Below are 22,259 nucleotides of genomic sequence, written 5' to 3' on the forward strand. Positions count from 1 at the left end.
CGGGGCTGGCTGTGCTCAATGGCCCCATTATTGCTCTCTCCGCTTCCAGACGGATGCTGCCTTCCTCCGTCGCAGCTGCAGTCGCTCCCTTCCAGCAATTCCCAACGCAGCACTTAAAGCGAGGATTTATGGGCGGTTTGGAGTGAGAACGAGTTATGGGAAAGGAAGTTGAATTTTCACCATTCCCCGGGAAATTCTCCCAGCATCTCTCATGGCCGGGATCGCTGACGATCCTCCCCGCTGAACAGGGGCTGTTCTCAGCTGCAGCTCCGGGCACAGCACTTCCCAGCAGCGTGGAGCTGAGAGGTGACTCTGGTTCTGCTCACGGAGGGTCAGCAGACAGAGGGCAGCCCCGCAGTCTGGTCTCGGCGCATCCCAAGGCGTTTCTGTGGATGCTGGGAGCTAAATGAAACGAGTTGTGCTCAAGCCGTGGATTATTGCCAATCTCAGGGTGAGAGCTACAGGATCCCTGCTGATTTCAACTCATGCACTGGTTTGCAAAGTAAGAAGTCACGGGAACAGCCACCACAAGCGACGTTCCTGGTGGGGATGTTCCCTTGCACTACACCTCAACAAAGCTCATGCACTGCAAAGCCAGCAGTTGTCCCAGCAGCCAGACTGGCAGAACAGCTGCACACCAACACTGCATCTCACACCAACAGGGCTTGGAAAGACTTTATTTACCACCTTTGCTGGATGTCACAGCTGTGACTCTAACAGAGTGAGGCTGGGCTGTTTGCTGCCGCTCTGGCACACTGAGCAGCACAGCACAGCCAGGGCCACGGCCTCCTCTGGCTCTACAGCGAAGGAAAGTGTTCCTGGCTGCTTCTGGCACTGGGGAACGGGGCTGAGGAGGAGCAGCAGAGGCATTTCTGTACACTAAGTGCAGTGGCATTCACCAGAACAACCAGGAGGGCTCTCTCTCCAAGCAGCAGTGCTACACGCATCACACGCTCTGCAGGAATGCAGCCCAAAATGCTGCGCCTTCCACCGGAGCTGGGGGAGAGTCTCTGCCGGGACGGAGCTTCTCCCTCTTTTGCACTGCTGCACTGACCTCTCCACACTTCTTGTGCCACAGCTGCAGGTCTGTGGAGACCCTCAGGGTGGGGACACAGCTGGGGCCAGGTCCGTCCCAGCAAGCAAAGGCACAGATCCAGGCACAGTCCATGGGGAGGGCGAGCGCTGGGACAGCCCACCCTGAGCACTGCAGGGATGTGGCCCCAGAGCTCGAGAGCTTCGGGTTCCTGTTCCTCCCTGCCCAGAGGAGACGGGGTGGGGTGACACGAGCAAGGGTGATTCTGCAGCACTGGTCATCGTGGGGCACGTGGCAGGGCAGGAAAACTTGGGAATAGGACAAATGTAGACCCAGTGCTGGCCAAGGGCAGCAGTGCAGCAGCCATGGGTTTTGGTCCAGAACCAGGGGTGAGAAACACGAGACCACAACACGGTGCTGGAGAGAGAAAACATGCAGGAGGAGAAAGGCCAAGAGAAAACTGGGAGGCACTTGGAATGTTGGTCTGACACGCGGTGCTCTCAATGGGGGAAAAGAGGTGAGACGGCTCCTGCAGATGGGCAGAGCGAAGGGCTGCTCTTCTCACGTCGGTGTCAGAGTCACCTCCTCCCCACGGGGTCCTTTGAAATCCTGTGTCTCACCTCCTCTCACCCGGCTGAGGGCTGTTGGAGCCCAACAGTGCTCTGCTGTGAGCAGGACAAGATGGGGTACAGTGAGGAGAGCAGCTTGCAGTCAGGGCACTGCAGGAGCCCCACTGGGCCCAGCAGTGCTGGGAGCAGCAAAACCCATCCCAGGACCCTGGAATTGGGTGCTGCAGCTGGGGGACACGGCCTGAGTGAGTCCATCCATGAGCTCCGAGTCCCGAAGGAGATAAGGCAGCAATGAACAGTACTGGGCTCTGCCAGAGGGCCGGGGTCTGCAGTGCCCCCCATCCCAGAGAACACATGGGAGCAGATGGCGCTGACACCTGTGGGCACTGCAAAGGAGGGGATGAGCGACGGTGAGGTGAGGAAGGCGGCGTGAGGAGCGAGGCGGGGGGACAGCAAAGAGAATCTTCTGGATGGGTCCTCGGCTTCCGCATACAGAAGAGGCGCCCGGTCGGCCGGCTCCGCTCTGCAGCCCATGGGCAGGGGGCGCCGGGGGCTCAGAAGGCGCCGATCTCCGTGGCCCAGGAGCGGCACAGCCGGGCTGCCCCCACCCTGAGCGCGGGTCCCTGCGCAGCAGCACCCAGCACCGCGGGCGCAGCGTAGGCTGCAGGCAGAGGGACGCCGGCGGGAGAGAAGAGCAGAGCGGAGATGGGGCTGCCCTTGGCTGAGCCTCCCCTCGGCGCTCCGGACGGAGATGGCATCCGAGGTGCGGCCGCCGCGGTGGAAGCCGAGGGGACACCGCGGGCCCTACGAGTGGAGGAAGCCATCCTGCCGGGCAGAGGGCCCCGCTGTGACGGCAGCATGTCGGCGGGGACGCGGCGCACCGGGGCCGGCCGGGCGGCGAGGCGCGGGTAGGACGCAGTCACAAGGAGAGGAGCGGGAGCGGCTTCCCGGCGAGGCAGCGGCAGCGGGCTGTGCAGGAAGGACCACGGCCACGTTTGCACGGGGAGCAGCGAGGCGGCTGCCGGGGAGGGCTCCATTTCGGCCACGTAGTTGTTGAGGTGGGAGAGGAGCCGCAGGCGGATGGGGTCGGCGGTGCTCTGCCCCTCCAGGACACCCAGGTACCGCACCACCTCGGTGAGGCACTCGCGAAAGCCGATGCTCCTGTAGTCCACGGCCAGAGCACGAGCGTCCAGGAACCCTGCGGGGACACAGGGACAGTCGGGCTGTGCGCTGGGCAGGAACTCACGTGGGCCCCACCACCCTCTCTGCCACGCCATAAGTTTCACTTGAGGCGCTTTGCGCATCTCCTCTGCACACAGTGCCACGTTCCTCTGCCTGAGTCCCAGAGACTCCAGCCCTTTACACTTCCCTTACACTGACCTCCCAGTGAAGGAATGGCTGAACCAGGGCCGCTGGGCTGGGAAAGCTCGGAGCCACATGAAAACCAATAAGATAAAACACAATGGCTGATTTTTCAGCTTCTGCTCCCTCCTCGTAGCTTGGTGAGACAGTAAGCAACAAAGCAGAGAATGTCACAGAGCAGTGGAGCACTGGACCACTCTGCTTGCCGGGGTCTCTGGGGACAATGCAGCCCTTTGTTGCAGTGCAGTCAAACTGAATATCTAAACAAATGTTCCAGACCGAGTTACAGCTCTGAAGCAAAGCCTGGATGCCAGCACTGTCCTCAGAAAGCCAAAAGTGGGTGGTAAGCAAAGCCAGAGGCTTCTTTACTGGAGCTGTGATCCCCATCCTGTTAACTGGAACAGGACAGAGGGTCTGTGCTGAGCTCTTACAAATGAGACCTTTGTTGAATTTTGCACAGGGCTCCCCCTCTCCTCTTGTAACATCCAAGAGACAAAAAGCGAGAACAGAAAGGGGAAAAGCCTTGTTTATTTGCAGAGTCCCCAAGCAGAACTCAGCCTCTACAGGAAATGTAACTCAGGGAGGAGGGAAGGAGTTTAATGTCATTTTCTTCTGGAAGCAAGCTCCATTGCTGGGAGTGCAATTCTGGCTGGGAGCTTCACCAGGGCATGCAATGAGGACAGCAGCACCATCCCTGTGGGTCTGGGATAGCAGAACCTATCCATGGGATGCTGACCCACACGTTATAGGCAATAAAAGCAGGAGGGCAGGAAAGAACCCATTTACCCCTGGGAAAAACATTTCCCTTGGGAAGCCAGCAAGGCAGCATTCATCCTGCTGCCAGCAAGGCACGGCATTCCCTGCTGATGGGGAATTTCCTACCTAGGATGTCACCTTCACCTCGCTCATGCACTTATAGGGTGGCTCTTACCTGCTCCTCCAGTGGCATGGAGCATTTTCAAGTGATCCACTGTCATCTGCAGAATTTCTGCCTTCTCCAGCTTGGATGAGCCCTGTGTTAGGAGCAGGAGAAAAAGGAGGAGAAACTTGTCATTTCATGGCCCAGGGCGCTGTGCCTCTCACAAGCTGAGCTTTGCCTGGTACCCTCCTCCCCAAACCCTCTTGAAAAGCCTCAGCACTCAGACACCCACCTCTGGGCACTCTCAGGTTTTTAACTGAGCAGAAAATGGAGTTCCTTCCCACCATCACCCCATGCAAACTGCAATTCCCCATTTCTGTGCTTCCTTATAGCTGCAAAACGCAGCCTGGACTGAACTGATCCTCCCTCCAGCTCCTGAGCGTTGTTACTAAATGCATTCATCCTGTTGCACTGCCCGCTTTCACCATTCCCTGCAGTGAGGGCTGAGCACAGCCCTGCTGCTCCAGGTACCCACCTGCTTCTCGAAGGCGGTAGGCACCAGGCGCCGCAGCTCCGACAGGCTGCTGTTGATGCGATCGCGGCGCCGCTTCTCAATGATCTGCAGGAGGAAAACCACACTCAGTGCTGGAGTGTCTCACAGATTTAGAGCCCTCACAGCAGGCTGAAAGCAGCGCTGGGCCACATAAGTGAATGCTTTCAGTGGCAAAGCCGAGCAAAGCAGCTCTCATGAGGCGTGAATCCCACCTCCTCCCCACAACCCCAGCCCTTTCTACACAATTTGAGGCCAGATCTCTGCTAAAACCTCCCCTTGGCTGAGGGAGGTTCTGCAGGGGACAAGGCTGAGCCAGTTTGGATGACCCCGCTGTGTCCCAGGGTGAGGACGTGCCACCGGCACAGCACAGAACTCACCCCTCTGCGCTTCTTCCTGGCTTGTATCTGCGATGTTGTGGTGGGAGACACAGACCTGGGAACGTGGCTGGGAAGGAAGAAGAAGGAGAGCTGCTTGCAGCAGCTGGAGGCAAACCTCAGCGGCACATGTTTTACACACATGTGCCATCTGCAGTTCCTCCCCCCAAACCAGAATAATGTTTTCTGTGGTTCTCATCTCAGCGTTACCCACAACACAGAGCTCAGGAACTGAGGACAGGAGCCAGGCGCAGGCTGAATCCCACTGTCCCCCTGGGAGCCCTCAGCAGTCCAGGGCAGGTTTCTGCACCAGCTGCTGCCCAGCACATCTCCTTGCACCTCAGACCACGCGTGTCTCCACATGGCTGGAAAAGCAGCTCTGGGCCCGGGGCGCCTCATCTCCAAGCACAAACCTTCCGGCCTTGTGCCTGAGCCTGTTGTGTCCGCCGGGTGGGCTTTGTGCAGGCATAGGTGGCTTTGCAAGAGTAAACACGCACCGTCCGCATACAGAAATGTGCCAGGGATGAGCGCCGCTGGGGTGGGAACGGGTGGGGTGGGAACGGGTGCAGGGACGGCCCCGAGCTGACCCGGCAGTGCAGGAATGCAGCCTGCGCCCGCAGCAGAGCTCTGAATCTCTCCTTGCAGAGCTGTCCGAGCGCTCTTTGTGAGCTCCAGATGTGGGATCAACAGAACTCTGCTAAATGCATCTCAAAAATGTTCGACTGACAGATGTGAACCACGCAGCTGCACTCTGCTGGCTCCCATTCCTGCACCGCTCCTCGCTCGATTCTGTGACTCGCAGCGTTGATCTTTCAACTGCTTTTTCCAGACAAAAAGCAAAGCAAACCCAAGCGGCGTCCTGCGCTGCTGCAGTGACCCCGGGCTGCGGCACGCCACACACACAGCGGACACAGCGCCCGCCCGCAGTGACTCACCCTGGGCTACGGGGAACTGGTTCTCCCAAACCACCCCCATGGAGCCAAACCCGGTCCAGACGTCGTCTCCCTCCCTCCGCCCCACCCAGGAGCGTTTGGTCCTGCCTGACCCCATTGCCCCACACCGTACTGCGCTGCTCTTCGGCGTGGGGACGGTTCTCTCTGCTGTGTGTTTGCGTGACTCGAGCTGCAGTGCAAAGCAACACAAACACCTCCGCACCACAGCACTGTTCTGTGTCTCACTTGGGAATATGAATAGACAGAGATCAAAACTCCATTGTTGTACTCGGTGAAACAAAACAGGACAATTGCTCCGCTTTGTCCCTCGGAGTACCGCAGTGCCGGGAGGAGCTGGGAGGTGTTTCACACGCAGCAGAAAGGTGGGTGAAATGCTGATGCTCTGGGAACGTTGTGAGAGTTTGGGGAACACATGCAGGTCGCGTTGGGCTGGTTGTGCCCAACTGCCCCAAACCGTATCAGTTTGTGAGAACCTGAACCTGGCACCAGGCAGGGCAGCTCCTCAAAAAGGGAATTAAACCACCCGGAGCCTCTCTGGCTGCAAAGTGGAGGACACTTGGCTGCCAAAACAAGTTCAGAAGCAGCTGAATTTTGGATGGGAGCAACTAACAGAGCCCTTCCTTCATCCCCAGTGCCCGGAGCCCACCGGGCCCGCAATCGGTGGGCAGTGGTGGGGGATGCCCTGGGCCAGCAGAGCAGAGCTCGGGGAGCATTGCAAGCCCTGGGAGAACGGCTGCGCCCCGCGAGCACACGCGGGTCCTCTCTTCAGCGCCCCTCGGAGCAGAGGGAGCTGCAGCTCGGGCTGCAGGAGGGAGGAGGAATGATGGAGCCTGCAAACTGCCATCCTGAAAACACACGCTGAGAACTGGGCACCCCTCACCGCCCGAGCTGCCTTTCAGACGAGATCAAAGCCGCAGCTGGTGCATGACAAACGCCTCGGCAGAGGAGAAGCGTTTCTCACGCGAACCCTCCCCGCTTCGCCCGCAATCCCGGAGCTGTCGGGTCATCGCTCCGGGGCAGTGAGGGACGCCGGAGCCCGAACCCGGGGTGCCCTCACCCCACAGCGGGGCTGCTACCCGCTTCCCCGCACCCCCGGGCACCGCCGAGCCCCCACCCGGCGTCGTTTATCCCTCGGGATAACGCGGAGCGCTCCCCACCTGTACTCCTCCTCTTTGCCCACGTCGATGGTGCCGTCCGACTCGGTGTCCGACGAGCTCTCCTCGCACAGACGCTTCATCCTGACCGGGAGCGGCTCAGCCGAGGAGGAGGGCGCGGGGCTGAGGGCTCCCCCCACGCCTGTCCGGAGCCCCACGCGTGTCGGAGCGCTGCGCGGTCCCGCGGCGGGCTGAGCGCGGAGCTCGCCCCGTCTGCTCCCCAGCTCCTCCCCTGGCCCCGCTCTGCCTTTCACACCCCCGGCTGCCGCCTCGCTCTGCTCCCAGCACGTCCCCAGCCTCCCTGGTTAATGGGTTAATGAGACATCTCCCAGGAGTGACGGATTACGCGGCCGCGCCGGCGCTCCCAGGTTCCCAGGCCCCCCCGCCTCCTCCCGCTCGCTGGTCGCAATCCCAAGTCTTCCTGTAAAAGGAACAGTCTGTGTGAACCGTCTCATGTCCCCCCCTGCCCGCCGCCCCCCTGCCCGCGGCCCCCCCTTCCACCCGCCGCACATTGGCCTCAGCCCCAGTTTAAAGGGACCGGTGACCTCACTGGCAACAGAAAACCGTGGGAAAGAGATGGGACTGATAAAGCCCTGAGTTGTTTCAGGGAAAAATCAACATCCAGCCCCACACGCACACGGCTGCGCGGTGCTGGCGGGTGGGAGAATTATGAATCGGATGGAAGAGGCTCCTCCGGGGTTGGAGGGCGATGCCCAAAGTGACGGTGTGTGGAGACATGGGACATGGCCCTGTAGGGGTGTCCCGTGGGGATCTGCCTTGAGCTCAGCCCCCACCATGCTCAGAGCATCCCTGGGTGCTGCTCGTGGCAGCGCCAGGGTATCCAGGCCGACCCCCACCCAGCACTGGGTTTTATGGCACAAGGGTGAGCTGCTGCTGTCTGCCTTATCCCACAGCACCGGGAACTTTGACCCGCAGCACACAGAGCACCTCGTTTTCCCTAAGCCTGCACAGAGGAGGTGGGAGTCAGTTTGGCAGAGCCCTGCACAGCTGAAATCCCCAAAGGCAACGAAGTCGTGGGCATGTGGGAGAGAGAGGAGCGGAGGGAGGGAACCTGAGCAGAGCTTTGCGGTACAAAAATAATGCCTTTTATTTTGAAAGAAAAAGGGGGAAAAAAAAAGCCAAAAAAATAATAATCGGCGCTGAGATCTGGCACCACGTGGCTTTCCCAAAGCTTTCTGCAGAGGTGAAGTCGATCGATCCCACCGCCCGGCTCCCCCCCCATGCCCACGTGGCCCCAAATCTGCCGTGGCCGCTGCAGCCCCACACCCTGCCGGCCATCCTGAGCAGCCACTGCCCTCGGCCCTGGGGCACAGCACAGCCCCGCACCCCTTTGTTCAGCCCCAGCCATGGGGTCTTCCACCCAAACCCAAGCAGAGCAAAGCAGCCGTTCTGTTGGAGGAATCCCTTGAAGGAGTGGTTGTAAAAGTTGTTAGCTGGTATTTCAAGGCTCAAAGGGACGCATAACCAGAGGAATTGAAGCTGCATCACTGGTGATTTTGAGACCCACTCCTCCTCTTCCCTTTCCAAAGTAATTTCAGTTACAAAGACATTCATCTCCAATGTAAATTTCCCATAAACGTGTTTTTGAGAGATTAATGCTCTTTCCACCAAAGAAACTGTGTAAATGGGATCCAGAGAGCAGTTACTTGAGGCCCTTGCTCACATCACACCGAGCCTGAACCAAGCAGATCCTGGGCCTGCCACAGGAACACTTCTCTTCTCCATTAGAAAGGAATTCTCAGTCCAGACTCTGTCTTTTCTGGGCCTTTATCTGGGTTCAATTGAAGTGTAATTGGCAACATGTTTTTCTAGGCTTACACTTCATTACGAACAGAGCAGGGACCCCGAGACCCACTTCTGCCGTAATCAGACCCATGTTGCAGCCCACGCTGCTCAGAACCACCCGTGGAGCCCCGGGGTCGATGTGACGGAGCAGCAATGTGGGATCAGCCGGGCAGGGCTGGGGAGAGCTCAGCAGCACCCAGCGCCGATTCCTGCCCGGCGAGGTGGGAGCATCCCAGGGACGGGTGTCACGAGGACGGGGCTGAGCCATCCATCAACCCCAGCACTAATTGGCTGCCCTGCTCTGGGGCCAGGGAACAAGGGAGCTGTGAAGATTGATGGCCCTTCCCTGCAGCGGAGCAAACTCTCGGGGCTGAGGGTGGATCGGCGCCAGGGACCCCGTGCTGCCCGGTTTGCCCACGCCAACGGCTCAGGGCTCCGACCACCCCTGTGTGGGGACCTCTCCCTCCCCTCCCTCCTCCTCAGCTTTGGGAAATGTCCCAGGAGAGCGGCCAGCTGTGAAAAGCTGCAGCAGCTGGAATGTGGGAGGGAGGAGGGCAAGGCGGCTGCAGAGCGGAGGACGTATCTGTTACCTCCCGGTGAACTGACACCTCCGCAGTAACCCCGTGCATGCCTGGAATGCCCTGTCCTCACGTCTTCAGTCAACATCACCTCCTAACCTCAATCCCACCGCTGCTGCCAGACCCACAGCTGCGACTGCGGCAGCAGAGGATGCCGGGCAGGACACAAACACACCGACCTGCTCTGTGGCTGAGCAGAGGGACTCATCACCAACGCGCAGTGCTCAGGGCAGTGGTGAGGGTGGGAGCTGTAGGTACAGCCGGGAGCTGAAGGTACGGCTGTAGGTACGGCTATGAGCTGAAGGTACGGCTGTAGGTACGGCTGTAGGTACAGCCGGGAGCTGAAGGTACAGCTGTAGGTACGGCCACGGCACCGCCTCGCTCTGTCAGATGTGGAGCGCTGCCAACACGGCATAGTTTGCTGTGGCCGCGCTCCAAACCAGAGGCACCGCATTGTTCGCTCCCCCCCACTTCCCCAACCCACGCAGTTCAGAGCCGGCCCAGCCGACTGCTGGGGGCAGTCCAGGGGAGGGAAAAACAACATTTTCCCACAAACCCGCGGCCTCACCCTTCCCCAGGCAGGGACGGGGCAGATCCTGGTTCTGCTCGGGGCTCCTTGCCGCCCGCAGTGTGCTCACACCTATTGCTCTGCTGCCAGGAATGGCCGCCCGGCCTGGAGCCCCCGTGGGATGGGCTGCAGAGCTGCTCCCATCGGGCACCTTGGTGTGCTGCTACACACAGGATGGGACCCCATTCCGGCTCCAGAGCAGCAGTGCATCCCAGTGGGAGAGCATCAGATGATGCTGGCATTTAGTTCCCATTGCCCTTCGTGTGTCTCAGTTTCCCTCCCAGCACTGGGTGCTCACTTTGCAGACCAGCAGCAATGGGTGGCAGTAAATCAACGTTGCAGCAATCCCGCTGACAGTGAGGCTGCCGGCTCACCCCCAGACCCGGCAGGTTCTGCACCATATCTTTCTCCACTCCCCCCTTCCTGACGCCGGTCCCGGCCCATCGCCGGGCGCTGGAGGGACGTGGGCGGCCTTAGGATTGCACAGAGCAAAAGCAACACCAGGAGTCGAGTGGGAAAACAGCCCCCGTCTGCCCCCAGGGCCGCGGGGAACACAGCGCTTTTGTAACTGAGCAGGGAGCCCGTCTTCCGCACAGCCCCGAGCCCTTCCAAACCCCCCCTTTCCTCGGCAACGTTAACGCACTTCTCACGAGCTCTGGGAGCGATGGGGCCGGCAGACGCCTCGCGTCTCGTTGGCTGTGTGTGCTGCGATCCTGCGAGCGGAGGAGAGCAAACAGCAGCGCGGAGCCGCTCCGCCCGGAGCCTTTCTTCTCCAACCACTTCAAACTTTCATTTCTTCTGAAGCCACAACAAGGCACACTTTGTAAAGCAAATGAGTAAACAGCAACTTTCGGCTTAAAAGGAAAACAAGAGGGAGGGACTGTTTTTAATTACCGGGATTTTAAGAACGGCTTTATTCGGTTAATTGCTTTCTGCTGTGAAACGTTCCTCGGCGCGGAGCACGAGGGGGTGAACGCGGGTGGGGGCCGCAGGGCTGGGGCTGCAGGGCTGGGGCTGCAGGGCTGGGGCTGCGTGCCGGTACTGAGCGAGCAGCCCCTGCGTCTGCACGGCTCCGCTCTGAGCGGACCATCTCCTGCTGAAACAAACGCGGTGACCCCGGAGCGGAGCAGAGCGCTGCGCCCGGCCTCACCTGCATCCCGCATCCCGCCGTGCCCGTGGCAGCGGGCACCGTCCCGTCTGCAGCTCCTCTGGGGGGAGGATGGTCCCTCCTGCCAGCAGCCCGCAGCTGGTGATGAATGCTCACTTTCTCTAATTGAATAGCAGGAAGTTAAATCTTGTTCCTGCGCCTTTCAGGCTGCCAGCTGGAACAATCACCCACCTGTGGCACCACCCCAGGGATATAAATAAGGAACAGCACACAATGCTGCCCGAGGAACGGCCGGCGTTTCCAGATCTCCCGATATTGAGCGCTGCATTGTGTGCCCGCACGGGAGAGAGCTCTGTGCAGGCGCTGTGGGAATGGGAGCGAGCGTGCAGCCGGCACAGCCGTGTGAGCACGGGCCGTGCGCGTCCCTGCAGTAATGCCGGGACTCACCGCTGTGCAGAAGCCCGTTGTTGCAGCCACGGGCGCTCCTGCCCTGCATGCTGTGTCCTACAGCTGCCGTGCAACTCAGCACCGCGTGCATGCAGGTGTGAGGGTGACTGCGTGCTGCCGGCTGCCCTGTGGGCTCCTTCCCATCACCGCCACCCAGCGAGCTCCCCGCCGCCCCCCCAGCTCTCACCCCACCCGTTCACAGCTCTGTGCTCCTCCGGGACGCTCCACTAACAGCTGGGCCGCCCGGCAGCTCCGTGCAGCTGCAGCCCTGCGGGAGGGGGGCAGCGGGGACAACATGCACACACACAGCACACACAGGCCAGCCTTATTGTTACTGTGAAAGGAAATTATTAATTTGCTGGGAATAAAGTCGGCAGCGAGTCAAAACCCAAAACACATCCTCCCTCGTGCCCTCCCTAGGAGCAGCCACCACCATCCATTCCCTGGCACAAAACACCACAGCCCCATTTTGCCCCACTTTGCCCCACTCCGCAGCCCCCGCTTCCCCCTGGCCCTGCAGCAGCTCTGATGCTGCTCCTGGCCCAGCAGTGGGGATGCAGCCCCACAGCCCTTTGGCATCTCCTTGGTATCAGCACAGAGGCTGCATCCCTGTTTGCTTTCCCCTGCCCCATAGTGGGGGCAGCCACGGGCTCCCTCCCTGAAGGCAGCCTGAATGAAGCCAGATCCCCAACACATTCCTGTGGGTATTTTTTTTTATTTTCCTTCCCTTTTTCCCTCCATCCCCCTCCCTCTCCCTCCCTTGGCACGAGCTGAAGGCCTCGGAGGAAGCCGGGCTTGGCAGGAGCAGGGGAGGAGGAGTAGAGAGATGAAAGGCTGCTCTGCAGCATTCCCTTCCAGTTCCCACACTCTCCCGGCGCAGTGCTGTTAATGGTTCCCAAACGCACCTGGAGGAGCTGTGGAAGTGGGGCCCTGAGCACACACAGTGAGCAGAAGCCCCACGGTCTCACAGCTCACATGGCCTCAGCCCCGTGATGCCCCTCTGTACAGCACTAGAGCAGCACTGCATTGGAGACAGTGGTGGAGAAGCTGCTGTGCCCCAAATGGCAGTGGTCCAGTGGCTGTGGTGTCCCCATCCCTGTGGCAACTTTGTGCCATTACTGCATTCCACACTCGATGACCCCCACAGCCACCCCTCCCTCTAATGGGGCTTTGATGGCCTTCAGGCAGCATTGCTCCCTGAGCCCTCAGTCCTGGGGGGGGAGGGCTGTGGGAATGCAGCCCCTCAGAGCCCCCCCAGCTGCACAGCGCAGCCCCCACATCCTCTCATGGTCCCCTCACTGCGCCCAGGGCCGCCCACAACGGTCCATCCATTATCTGCTCCCCACACAGATACGTGGGCTCTGCCTGCATAAGGCTGGGCTGGGTTGGAGCCAGTCCGTCTGTGGGCACTGCTGCACGTGGTTTGCTTTAGCTGGAGGAGAAAGCCCTGCTCAGTGCCGACCCAGTCAAATCATGAGGGCTCAAAAATCGCCTCCAGAGCCTGCATGGGCTCTGCATCCCCTTCTGTCACAAAGGGACAACTGTGCAAAAACCTGCCCTAAAGGAGGGGATGAGCACAGTGAGCACAGTGAGCACAGAGCACAGCCCACAAGTAGCACTGCTGGGCACTCAACACATGGAGCTGCACGTGCAAACCACGCTGCCAGCTCTGTGCCAAGCCTGGTGTGGGGACTGAGGGTGACAGCAACGTCAGCCAACACAGCTATAAATAACGGCGTGGAAGGAACGCGATGGTCGGGCCATCCAAAGCCTGGCATGGCCCTGCAGCACTGGGGCACCGCAGGGATGTGGGCACAGCGCCCTCCCCACGTGGCCCCACGGGGTCTGAGTTTGCCCGCGGAGCTGTCAGGAGAAGCAGCTCTCACAGCCGTGGTTTCCTCCCATTCATCTGCTCTGACAGCGGAGCAGCAGCAGAACCCTCCATCAGCTCTGCCTCCACTTCCTCCTGCAAGTCCTTTATTCTAAAGTGCTCTCATTGCAGAGCCCGTAACGAGCGCCTGATGGAGGGAAAATCTCAGCAAACAGGTGACAGAGAAACCCAAGCTGGCAGCCCACCAGTGAGAGGAGATCCCCGACCCCTGCAGCAAACCTCCCTTCCCTCCCTCCATGCTGAGCCGGGCCCTTTGCACTGTCAGAGCCACCTGTTGGCCCTGCACGCAGACCGGGTTCTCAGGGCTCAGCGGGCGCAACGAGGGACTTCACATCCTCCACGCGAACTGGGCACGGGCACAGAGAAAGCATCCCAGCTGCTCAGAACACTGCTGGGGGCCACGCGGAGATGCTGCCCTGGGGCCTATGGACATTCCTTGGCTATATTTGGTGACGGATGGAGGATTTGTTGCTTCCCCTCAACCCATCTGTTCCCATATCGGCGGGGAGGAGCTAACGCCAGAACTGCAGTGTCGCCGTCCGGGTAAACCCGGTACTTCAGCAGCAATAAATCTCTGAAAAGCTTCTGCTGCCTCCCACCTGCTGGCTGGGAAAAGATCGAGCTGACAAAATCTGCTGCCAAATCGTATTTTGAAGCAGGACTTCACGATGAACACAGGTTTCAACAAGGGGCTGCTCACAGAGCGGAGGGAAGGATCACATCTCCCACTCCCGAGTCCTCCCAGCACTCTCCAGCTCCCAGGGAGCTGCTTTGGTTACAGTTTCTTAAGACCCCAAACACCCTCTTCCATCACCCCCACCCTCCTCCACAACACCTGGGAGGCCTCAGGCGCCGTCCCCAGCCTCTTGCTGTCCACACCAGGATGCCCACGGGGAGAAGGACAACAAAGTCAGGCTGCAACCAACACCGTTTATTACAGAACACCACCCAAAGGGGTTTTGTTGCCGTGGCAGCTCACTCACAAGAAAAACCACAGGAGAACAGCAAAGCAAAACCGATGGGAGATGCAGCAGTGAAGCCCATCTGTCGGCCAATGCAGCACAAAGGCCATGGCGGACCCATCTTCACCCCACCTCCCTCCCCACACAGTCTCTGGAGATGCCATTCCCCCACCCCCACCCCCTTCCATGCTGCAGATGGGCTTCCAAGATGGGACCTTCAGGAAACAGCTGGGAAACGCTCAGTGGAGGATAAGGAGGGCTGAGAGACACCGCTCAGAGCCCAACATCCGCCGTTCCCATGAAGATGTGGTTTTTTGATAGACACAGATACTGACAGAGTTCTTTCCAGACTTTTTTCTGTTGGGATCGCAGACCTTGGTCACCCAGGTGCCACAGATAACAGTCCGTGGAAATGAAAGCGTTCAGGGAGGAGGGAAAAGTGCAATTTGCTTTTCACTGCCGAAGCAGGATTTAGTGCAATGAGAAAACAGTCTGCAGAGCCGACGAGGGCATTGCCAGCCCACTGGGGATCGGTCGGAAGGGCCACAACCACCACCAGGTCAGCTGGAGCCAACCTGCAAAGCAAAGCAGGCAGGTACAGGGAGAGCCTCATCCCAGGGAGATGCTGCAAAGCTGGAAGTCACCGCAAAGAACTCGTGCCGAGTGCCCTCTGTGCCCTACAGTGCGTGCTCTGCATTCAGAACAAGCAAACAAGAAGGAGAGAAGCACGCAACAGTCATGTCCACATTTGCCACCTCCCCCAGCACACGCGGCCGGCGATGTGACACTCACACCCCACAGAGCAGCGCTGCCATCGATTCCCCTTCCAGCTCTCTGATCACAGAGGTGGCTCTTTCTCCCAGGGCTTATTCTGGGGACATCAGAGCTTTAAGAAGCTGAGGAGAAAAAGATTATCCACCCCTACAGGCCTCAGCTCAGAGAGGGGGAAAAAATCCTTTAATTAAGTCCCCAAGGCTGAAATTCTCTGCAGATTCGAATAAATGGACTTCAAATGTTGTTCCTAATATTTTAGGGCTGCTTTAATTTAAGCCTGCAGTGTCTGCAGAGCCAGAAAGGCACACACCAGAGCTGAGCTTTGGCTGCCTTACTGCGGGTGCAACCTTGGAACCCAAATTCTGGACCGATGGCCCAAAGTTCCAAAAGCAGAAAAAGGGATTCCTATATATATATATAAATATTTGTTTCTGTATTTCCAAGTATGAAACAGGAACAGTGGTGGGGTCACCATCCCCGGAGGCGTGGAAGGAAAGATGGGATGCAGTACTTGGCGGTGTTGTTCAGTGGGCAGTAGCAGTGGATGGACTGGATGACCTCAGAGGTCCTCTCCAACCCTAAAGATTCCACGTTTCTATGACAGGAAAGGGTTTTGTTTCGGTATTTTGTTGAAAGCTTCAGGAGGGCTCTTTGTGCTCACCACTCTGCAGTCCAGCAGCTCAGCCTCAACATTCACTCTTGGAACCGAAGGCGCTGGGAATCGCCCGAGACTTCAGAACAGCTGATGGGTTACACCAACCCAATGGGGAAGTGGTGCCATGAGGAAGGGGACGACATGACACCACGAAACACTGCGGTGACAGGAAGCCTTCGGCGTCCTCCTCCTCCTCTCACAGCTCCGTGCCTGTGCCCTATTTGCTGTTCTGGGGCTGCTTCTCCTGCAGCTGCCGCTTGTGCTTCTGTGCGATGCCGTAGGGTACGTGGGCAGCGACGGTGCCCATCTCCTTGGCTCCTTCCACGTGGAACATCTGATCGTCAAAGAAGATGTGGGGACGGATCTTCTTCAGCAGAGGGCCCTTGGGAGCTCCAGCCAGGAACAGCGCTTCGTCCGTCTCCAAGCCCCAGCTGCGCAGAGTCTTTAGGGCCCGGGCACCCGAGCTGGCAGCACTGCGGGCTGTGACCAGGTAGGTGCGAATGGGGCACTCCATCCTCATCCCTTTGGAGTAGAACTTCTTCTGTAGCTTTCCCAGGGCCTCCAGGAAGCCCTTCAGGGGTCCCTGTTGGAGGAAGGGGAAGCTGTCACTTGGAGACCTCCATGCTGAGCTCTGCTGCCAGTCCACCAGGGCTGGATGCGCCTCCAGGTGCAGAATCATTAAGGTTGGAGAAGACCTCAGAGATCACCGAGTCCAACCCACACCTGATGTGACCCAAGTGCAGGACCTGGCACTTGTTGCTGGTCTTGTTAGAGCTCACACAGTTGGCCTCAGCTTATCTAGATCCCCCTGTAGGTCCTTTCTACCCCCAGGCAGATCAACACATCCTCCCAGCTGGATGTACACTGCAAGCTTACTGCGGGTGCACTCCATCCTGATCATCAAGAAAGACACACACAGGACCAGCCCCAGCACTGACTCCTTTCTCCCTGACAGTGTGTTCCCAGTCGTCCCAGTTCCCTACACACTGTGCCTCAGAGGCTGTTCCTGGCTGCCCCACACTGCCCCACAGCACTACCTGTGCCAGAGGGCTGTTCTCATGAGCCTTTTCGTGCTCGAAGAACATGTCCAGGCCGTGAGCCTTCACGATCTGCTCCGACTCATCCGAGAAGAGCACAGCATCGCCATCGAACGCCACGCGCAGCTGCTTCTCTGACACCTCCAGGTCTTTGCTGGGGCTGAAGATGGTGGCTGCGGCGATCCCTGGGGACATAAAGTGTGAGGCAAGGGATGGCAGTTACCCAAGGACCCAGAGAGGATGTGAGCAAACAGCAAGGAAATGCACGCAACAAACAGAGCCTGCAGCTTGGCCCCAAGACATCTTACAGCCAAAACAAGTCCTTAAATATCAAACCTCACTTTGCATGCAAGAAATAAGAGGGGAAAACACTGCCTTTGCCTTGGAAGAGCTGCGGAGCTCATGGAAAGCCTTATTCCCATGGAAACTTGCAGCTCTTTGGAGCATAAAGGACGTCCCATCCTGATGGGGGAAAGGCAGGACCCACCCGCCCACTGACACCAGCCGCTGCAGGCTCTGGCCCCCCCCAAGCTCCCAGGCCAGACCCCGGACTCACCCTCTTCAATGGCCCCACTCACTTTCTCGGCATCGGAGGAGAGGTAGAGGTTGGTGTGGTAAGCCTTGAGGTAACCGATGGGGCTGTTCCCCCCCGTCATGCAGAATCTCTCAATGAACAGATCTGTGGGCAGGGACACGATGGGATGAGTCTGGCTGCCCCAGAAGCACGGTGGCTCCCGGGAGCTTCCAAGAACCATCAGCACAGATTCTGATACTACAACTCAACAGCACCACCAGCAGCCAGGCTGCCTCTCCAGTGGCCAACTTCTACTCCAAGCACATCCTTCACCCGCTGCCGAGCCGTAACCCCCTGCCCATGTGCTGATGTCGTGCTGAGCTCACCATAGTGGTTGATGCTGTTGATGAGGCGAACCCCGACCTGGGCATGGTTGTTGGTCATCAGGACGATGTCGAAGAGCTCCTCGCTGTCAGGATAGAGCTCCCGCAGCTGCGTGTTCACCGCTTCCAGAGCCTGCGGTATGTGGGGACAGGGAGGTCAGTGAGCCCTATGGGGCACAATGTCCCACTCAGCATCACATCCCCCAGAGCTGAGGCCATGAGCCATGCTGGAAAAGAGGTTGGCTTGGAGAAAACCACCCAGCCACTTTCCTGCTGTCTAACACAACAGGTTTGTAGCTTCCCTTGGGAGATAACGCACTGCCTCAGTTACACACACCCTCAGTGACCCCTCTCCCCAAAACAGGTTTGGCTCCCACGGGCAGCACTCACCTTAACGAAGGGGAATGCAGCCCCGGGGAGGAAGGGCTCATTCTCATGGTCCAGCTGGTATTTCACGTAGGCCTCCACCCCCTGCTCATTGTAAATCTTCTGCTCCTCCTCCATGCGGAAAAGCGCCCGTGAGGACACTGCGATGGTGATGGCATTCTCAGGTTTTGGCTGCATGAGATGGGTGACAGCAGGGAGAGGCATCCGTCAGCCCCCACCACGATGCTCAGCCACTGGGGGCACGGCTGCATGGAGCAGGGAGCTGCCACCCAACCTTCCCCTGCTCCAGCACCATGCTCGGAGCCCCCCAGGGCAATTGGGCTCCCACAGCACCTCCAGACCCACAGCGCTGCCCCGGGAGGAGCACTTCACCCCAGCACAGAATGGATTTGCGCAGCTTTTTTTCCCCCTCACCAGGAAAAGCCACACAGTGCTGTTCAGACAGATCTGCACTCCCCTGATGCTGTCCAGATGTGACAAGCAGCCCATGCCAGCTCAGCACATAGAAACACTCGATATAGTTATTGTGGGTGGGAACATGACAAACAGGTGGTGCATGCAGTGATTTATGAGTCATTATTATTAATGTTCGTAATCCACCAAAGTCAACGAGGGGCCTTTGGTGGGGCTTGGCAGCAAAAGAGAGGCATCCAGCAAAGCCAACCTCGTCCTGACCCCCACCCCAGTCCTCCCTCTCCATTCATCTCCATCACTTGCAAACACGGAAACAAATTCGAGGCTGACAGCCAATGAGGAGCTCTGCAAAAGCAGCAGCCTGGCAAGGATGAGCTGCCCCATCCGCACCGGGGACCTTTTCTCCCCACTCATGCCCTGGGGGTTGTTCTGACCCATCCAGCTCTGCCAGTCCTGCTCAGCTCAGGGCGCACCCAGCACTGAGTCACCCACAGCCCCGCACCACTGCCAGCACGCGGTGCCCCCATGGCAGCACTCAGGGCCAGCAGCAGCTGCATCAGTTCTCAAAATCCCCAGCAAGGAGATTAAGCGGTGGGCGATTAGGAGTGGATACAGATGAGCTGAGCCTGAGAACATCACTGTGACCAGAGGGACCCTGTGCAGGGAAATAACCCCCAAATACACAGCATCACATCCCACCCAGCTCTCCCCTCTCAGGTGCAGCCACCTGCTAGGTATTAGCTATTAACTCGTCTCCATGCTTTAACTCATTAATTAATAACTCTGGTGTCATGGGCCATTTCTTATGTGAAAATATTAATAACTGCTAAAGGTCTTGGGGGCATCCAGCCATGCAGCACACACCTTGCAGCGCAGGCACCTTGCAAACATCAGCAGGCTGCTCCAGGTCCCTTCACTGCCATTTAGAGCCTCCCGGAGGTTAATTTAAGAGGTAATAAACACAGCAGTAAAAATAACCATAAGCTCCAGCTCTGCCCCAGCGTGGGCTGCCGGAGCCCTGCGGGTGTGAAGCGCAGACCGGCCGGATCCTGCTTGCTCTGCCGCGCGAGGTCGGTGCTGTCAGAGCAGGTGAACCCCATGCAGGTGCTGGCACAGCCCACAGCAGAGACGTGCAGGATCTGTGCTGACAGCCCAGTGCTTGGTGCAGCCTTCAGGCAGTCCCTGAGCTCCAGATCCCATCTCCAACACAAGCAACCTTCCCAGCACATGCGGGCCTCATATAAGAGCAAAACCCATCGCAGCCCCTCAAACCCTGTTTCAGTCTAAAGGTGGATTCTGGCAGTGACTCCAAATTCCGCATTTCCTTCCACGGACCCGACAGCTGGCAGGCCTTCAAATCCCCCTCCTAATGGCACGTAAATCCCAAGCAGCCCCCCAGGATTAGAAATGTGCAAATCCCATGAAAGCTGAGGGTACCACGGTGGCACTCAGCGCCCACAGCTCCCACTGCCACCCTGAGGGGAACCTGCTCTGCCCTCCCCAGTGTGGGGATCATTGTGCATCACCCAGGGCTGGATCTGCCAGACTCACCTCCCTCCTAAAACAAGGAGGATTGACGACAGCTCCAGGCAATGGAGAAGACTGAATTTTAAATGTGGAGTTGAGTTTTGATGTTAAATTTGGGCAGAGGAACGGGAGAGGTGGGACTCACTCCAGGGTCAAGGGCGAATCCCTTCCTCAGCTGAAACACCCCCAAAATCCCTGCAGACACAGAAACCCGGAGCAGGAGGCAACGTGGTGAGTGGGACGGGGCATGCGGGCGCAGGGACAAGTGGTGCACACACAGACATGGAGGCAGCAGCTCCCAGCAATGTGCCCTCTCAGCCCTGCACCGTGTCACCAGAAAGGCCAGGGGACATTTTCTACATTGCTGAAGGGTGACAAACCTGATCGCTGACCTCCCCCAGCTGGCAGGAGCGCGGCTGCCGCAGCACAGGAAGAGCAGAGATCCTGCAAACAGAATCTCCATGGGCTGTGGGGACACCACACTCACCTGCTCCCCAGCCACGAGGGCGCTCCTCCAAACGCTCCCCCCAACATCACGCTGCCTCCTGACAGCCTTTAGCTCTGCTCTGGTACCAGCAAGTCCGACAGGACGGACACATAGACAGGACAGACAGACCCAGCACATGCAAGGGCACAGATGGACGGCAGCCAGCTCCATTCCCCACATGCACGGGGAGGCTGCGAGCCCCCTGCTTGGGATCAACTTAAAGCTCATGGCAATGGCTGAGATGTTTCTGGGTTTTCAAAACACATTATTTATGATGCAGAAAAGTGCTCCGCAGCCGTTCATCATGAGGTGGGACAGCTGCCTGGCTGTGGGCACGGGCTGAGGGTGTGGGGCTGGGTGGGCACCGCAGGCCCTGTGCGGGTGGGTGGCACAGCCCGAGCTCTGAGCACCCACGTCTCAGCTCTGCCACTGATTCACCACACCAGCAACTTCAGCACTGCGCTGTGCCTCGGTTTCCCCATGCACACAGCTGAGAGTGCTGCAGGGAGAAGAGGAGGAGCTTGGGTAAACATCTGCAGGAGGCAAAAAGCATGGCATGACAGACAGACGGCTGCATCCCGCTGCCTGTTTCCCAATTGCAGGTTGAAGGCAGCAGCACTGCCGTTTCCCAGTGGTTACAGGACCAGGGGGCCCCCAGCACAATGCCCCCACCTGAGGTCTGCAGAGCCCAGCCTTCCTCACCGAGGGTCACACATGGAGACCCAATGTGACTGGTACTACATGCCCCCGTGCTCCCCATCTCACTGACTTCACACTGGGTGCTCGCAGGCAGTAAGCCCAGAGCCATCTGCAGCCCCCGGCCGGGCTGCCAGCACTGCACGGCTATTCTGAGACACGGCCACGCTCCCATTTTTAAACCCAGCAGAGCTCAGCCCTGGTTAGATAACACAGGCTCTGCTCTAATCTCTCAGAGCCCAGTGGGGTGGCTGTGTCCCCATGGAATCCCCAGACCCATAGCACTGCCACAGCATGCTGTGCTCCCGGCTGATGGCTCAGCTCCGGGCACCAGCAGCTCACGGGGCACGAGTAGCTCTGCGAGGACATCTCAGCCCGGGAGGGACCTGGGGACATCGCTGGTTCTGGAAAGACCCCGGTGGTGTCATGGAGGACGGAGGGGTACCCAGAGCTGCCCCAAGGACCTGGAAGGAGACGCTGGGTCAAATGAAGACTGCAGAGACCCAGACAGACCCCAGGGCACCTGGAGGAATAGCACACCCAGAGGGAACCACGGGAAACCCGGAGACAACGCACCCGGGGGAGCTAGAAGAGACCCAAAAGGAACGCGGAGCACCGGGAGGAGATGCGCGCCCGGAGGGAGGAGATGGGGAGAGCGGGGGGGAGCGGAGCACCCGGGGATGGAGCAGCCGGGACGCAGCGCCCGCTGCAGCTCTCACCGATTTAGGTTTCTTCTTGGGGGTGAGGTTATCGTAGAACGCCTTCGCCTCATCCCAGGGCCGCCCCGCCGCTCCCGGTGCCCCGGCGGTGCCCGGCGGCTCCATGGCACAGCGCTCCGTGCGCACCGGGAGCTCCCGGCGGCGGAACGCCTTTATACGGCATCCCATGAAGCTCCGGGGTTTCATCCCACCGGGCCGCGGCTTAACCTCTTCGGGACTGAGCCCGCCCCGCCCCGCCGCCCCCAACCCCATATTCGGAGGAACGGAGCCCTCCAGGGCTGGGACGGTCGCGGGGCAGCCGAACTCAGGGTTGGGGGGGAAGTGCGGCTGCACAGACGTGCCCCCCAGCTGAGGATCCCTCCGCTCCGCGCGCGGCTCCGAGTGGTCGAGGTGGGAGGGGGACTGCAGGGAGACCACCGCCCCAGCGCGGAGCACAGCCCCCTCTCTGC

At 59.2% G+C, this 22,259-nt stretch overlaps 2 protein-coding genes across 2 annotated transcripts; both read right to left on the reverse strand.

The window, feature by feature from the left end:
- Positions 1 to 643: 643 nt before the first annotated feature.
- Positions 644 to 7,303, reverse strand: HEYL (hes related family bHLH transcription factor with YRPW motif like). Its single transcript, XM_072355735.1, has 5 exons — positions 6,861 to 7,303; positions 4,754 to 4,820; positions 4,359 to 4,442; positions 3,896 to 3,977; positions 644 to 2,800 (listed from the first exon to the last, which is right to left on the reverse strand). The coding sequence occupies exons 1-5, from the start codon at positions 6,938 to 6,940 to the stop codon at positions 2,157 to 2,159; spliced, it is 957 nt and encodes a 318-aa protein (XP_072211836.1). The 5' UTR covers positions 6,941 to 7,303; the 3' UTR covers positions 644 to 2,156.
- Positions 7,304 to 14,165: 6,862 nt separating this feature from the next.
- On the reverse strand, positions 14,166 to 22,096 carry NT5C1A (5'-nucleotidase, cytosolic IA). The gene is made up of 6 exons (XM_072355635.1): positions 21,811 to 22,096; positions 17,971 to 18,138; positions 17,584 to 17,713; positions 17,240 to 17,362; positions 16,684 to 16,868; positions 14,166 to 16,229 (listed from the first exon to the last, which is right to left on the reverse strand). The coding sequence occupies exons 1-6, from the start codon at positions 22,060 to 22,062 to the stop codon at positions 15,864 to 15,866; spliced, it is 1,224 nt and encodes a 407-aa protein (XP_072211736.1). The 5' UTR covers positions 22,063 to 22,096; the 3' UTR covers positions 14,166 to 15,863.
- Between the last annotated feature and the right edge of the window lie 163 nt (positions 22,097 to 22,259).

The sequence above is a fragment of the Excalfactoria chinensis genome, chromosome 22, assembly GCF_039878825.1.
Source record: "Excalfactoria chinensis isolate bCotChi1 chromosome 22, bCotChi1.hap2, whole genome shotgun sequence".
Classification (NCBI taxonomy): Eukaryota; Metazoa; Chordata; class Aves; order Galliformes; family Phasianidae; genus Excalfactoria; species Excalfactoria chinensis.

Bases quoted from the DNA above. Each gene is read 5' to 3' on its own strand.
- HEYL (XM_072355735.1), bottom strand. From the start codon at position 6,940: ATGAAGCGTCTGTGCGAGGAGAGCTCGTCGGACACCGAGTCGGACGGC. The intron at 4,443-4,753 runs GTGAGTTCTGTG...TTCCTCCTGCAG, and splicing joins CCAGGAAGAAGCGCAGAGGG to ATCATTGAGAAGCGGCGCCG. The intron at 3,978-4,358 runs GTGGGTACCTGG...CTCCTAACACAG, and splicing joins CTACCGCCTTCGAGAAGCAG to GGCTCATCCAAGCTGGAGAA.
- NT5C1A (XM_072355635.1), bottom strand. From the start codon at position 22,062: ATGGGGTTGGGGGCGGCGGGGCGGGGCGGGCTCAGTCCCGAAGAGGTT. The intron at 16,869-17,239 runs GTGAGTCCGGGG...TTATGTCCCCAG, and splicing joins GAGTGGGGCCATTGAAGAGG to GGATCGCCGCAGCCACCATC. The intron at 16,230-16,683 runs GTAGTGCTGTGG...TTCCTCCAACAG, and splicing joins AGAACAGCCCTCTGGCACAG to GGACCCCTGAAGGGCTTCCT.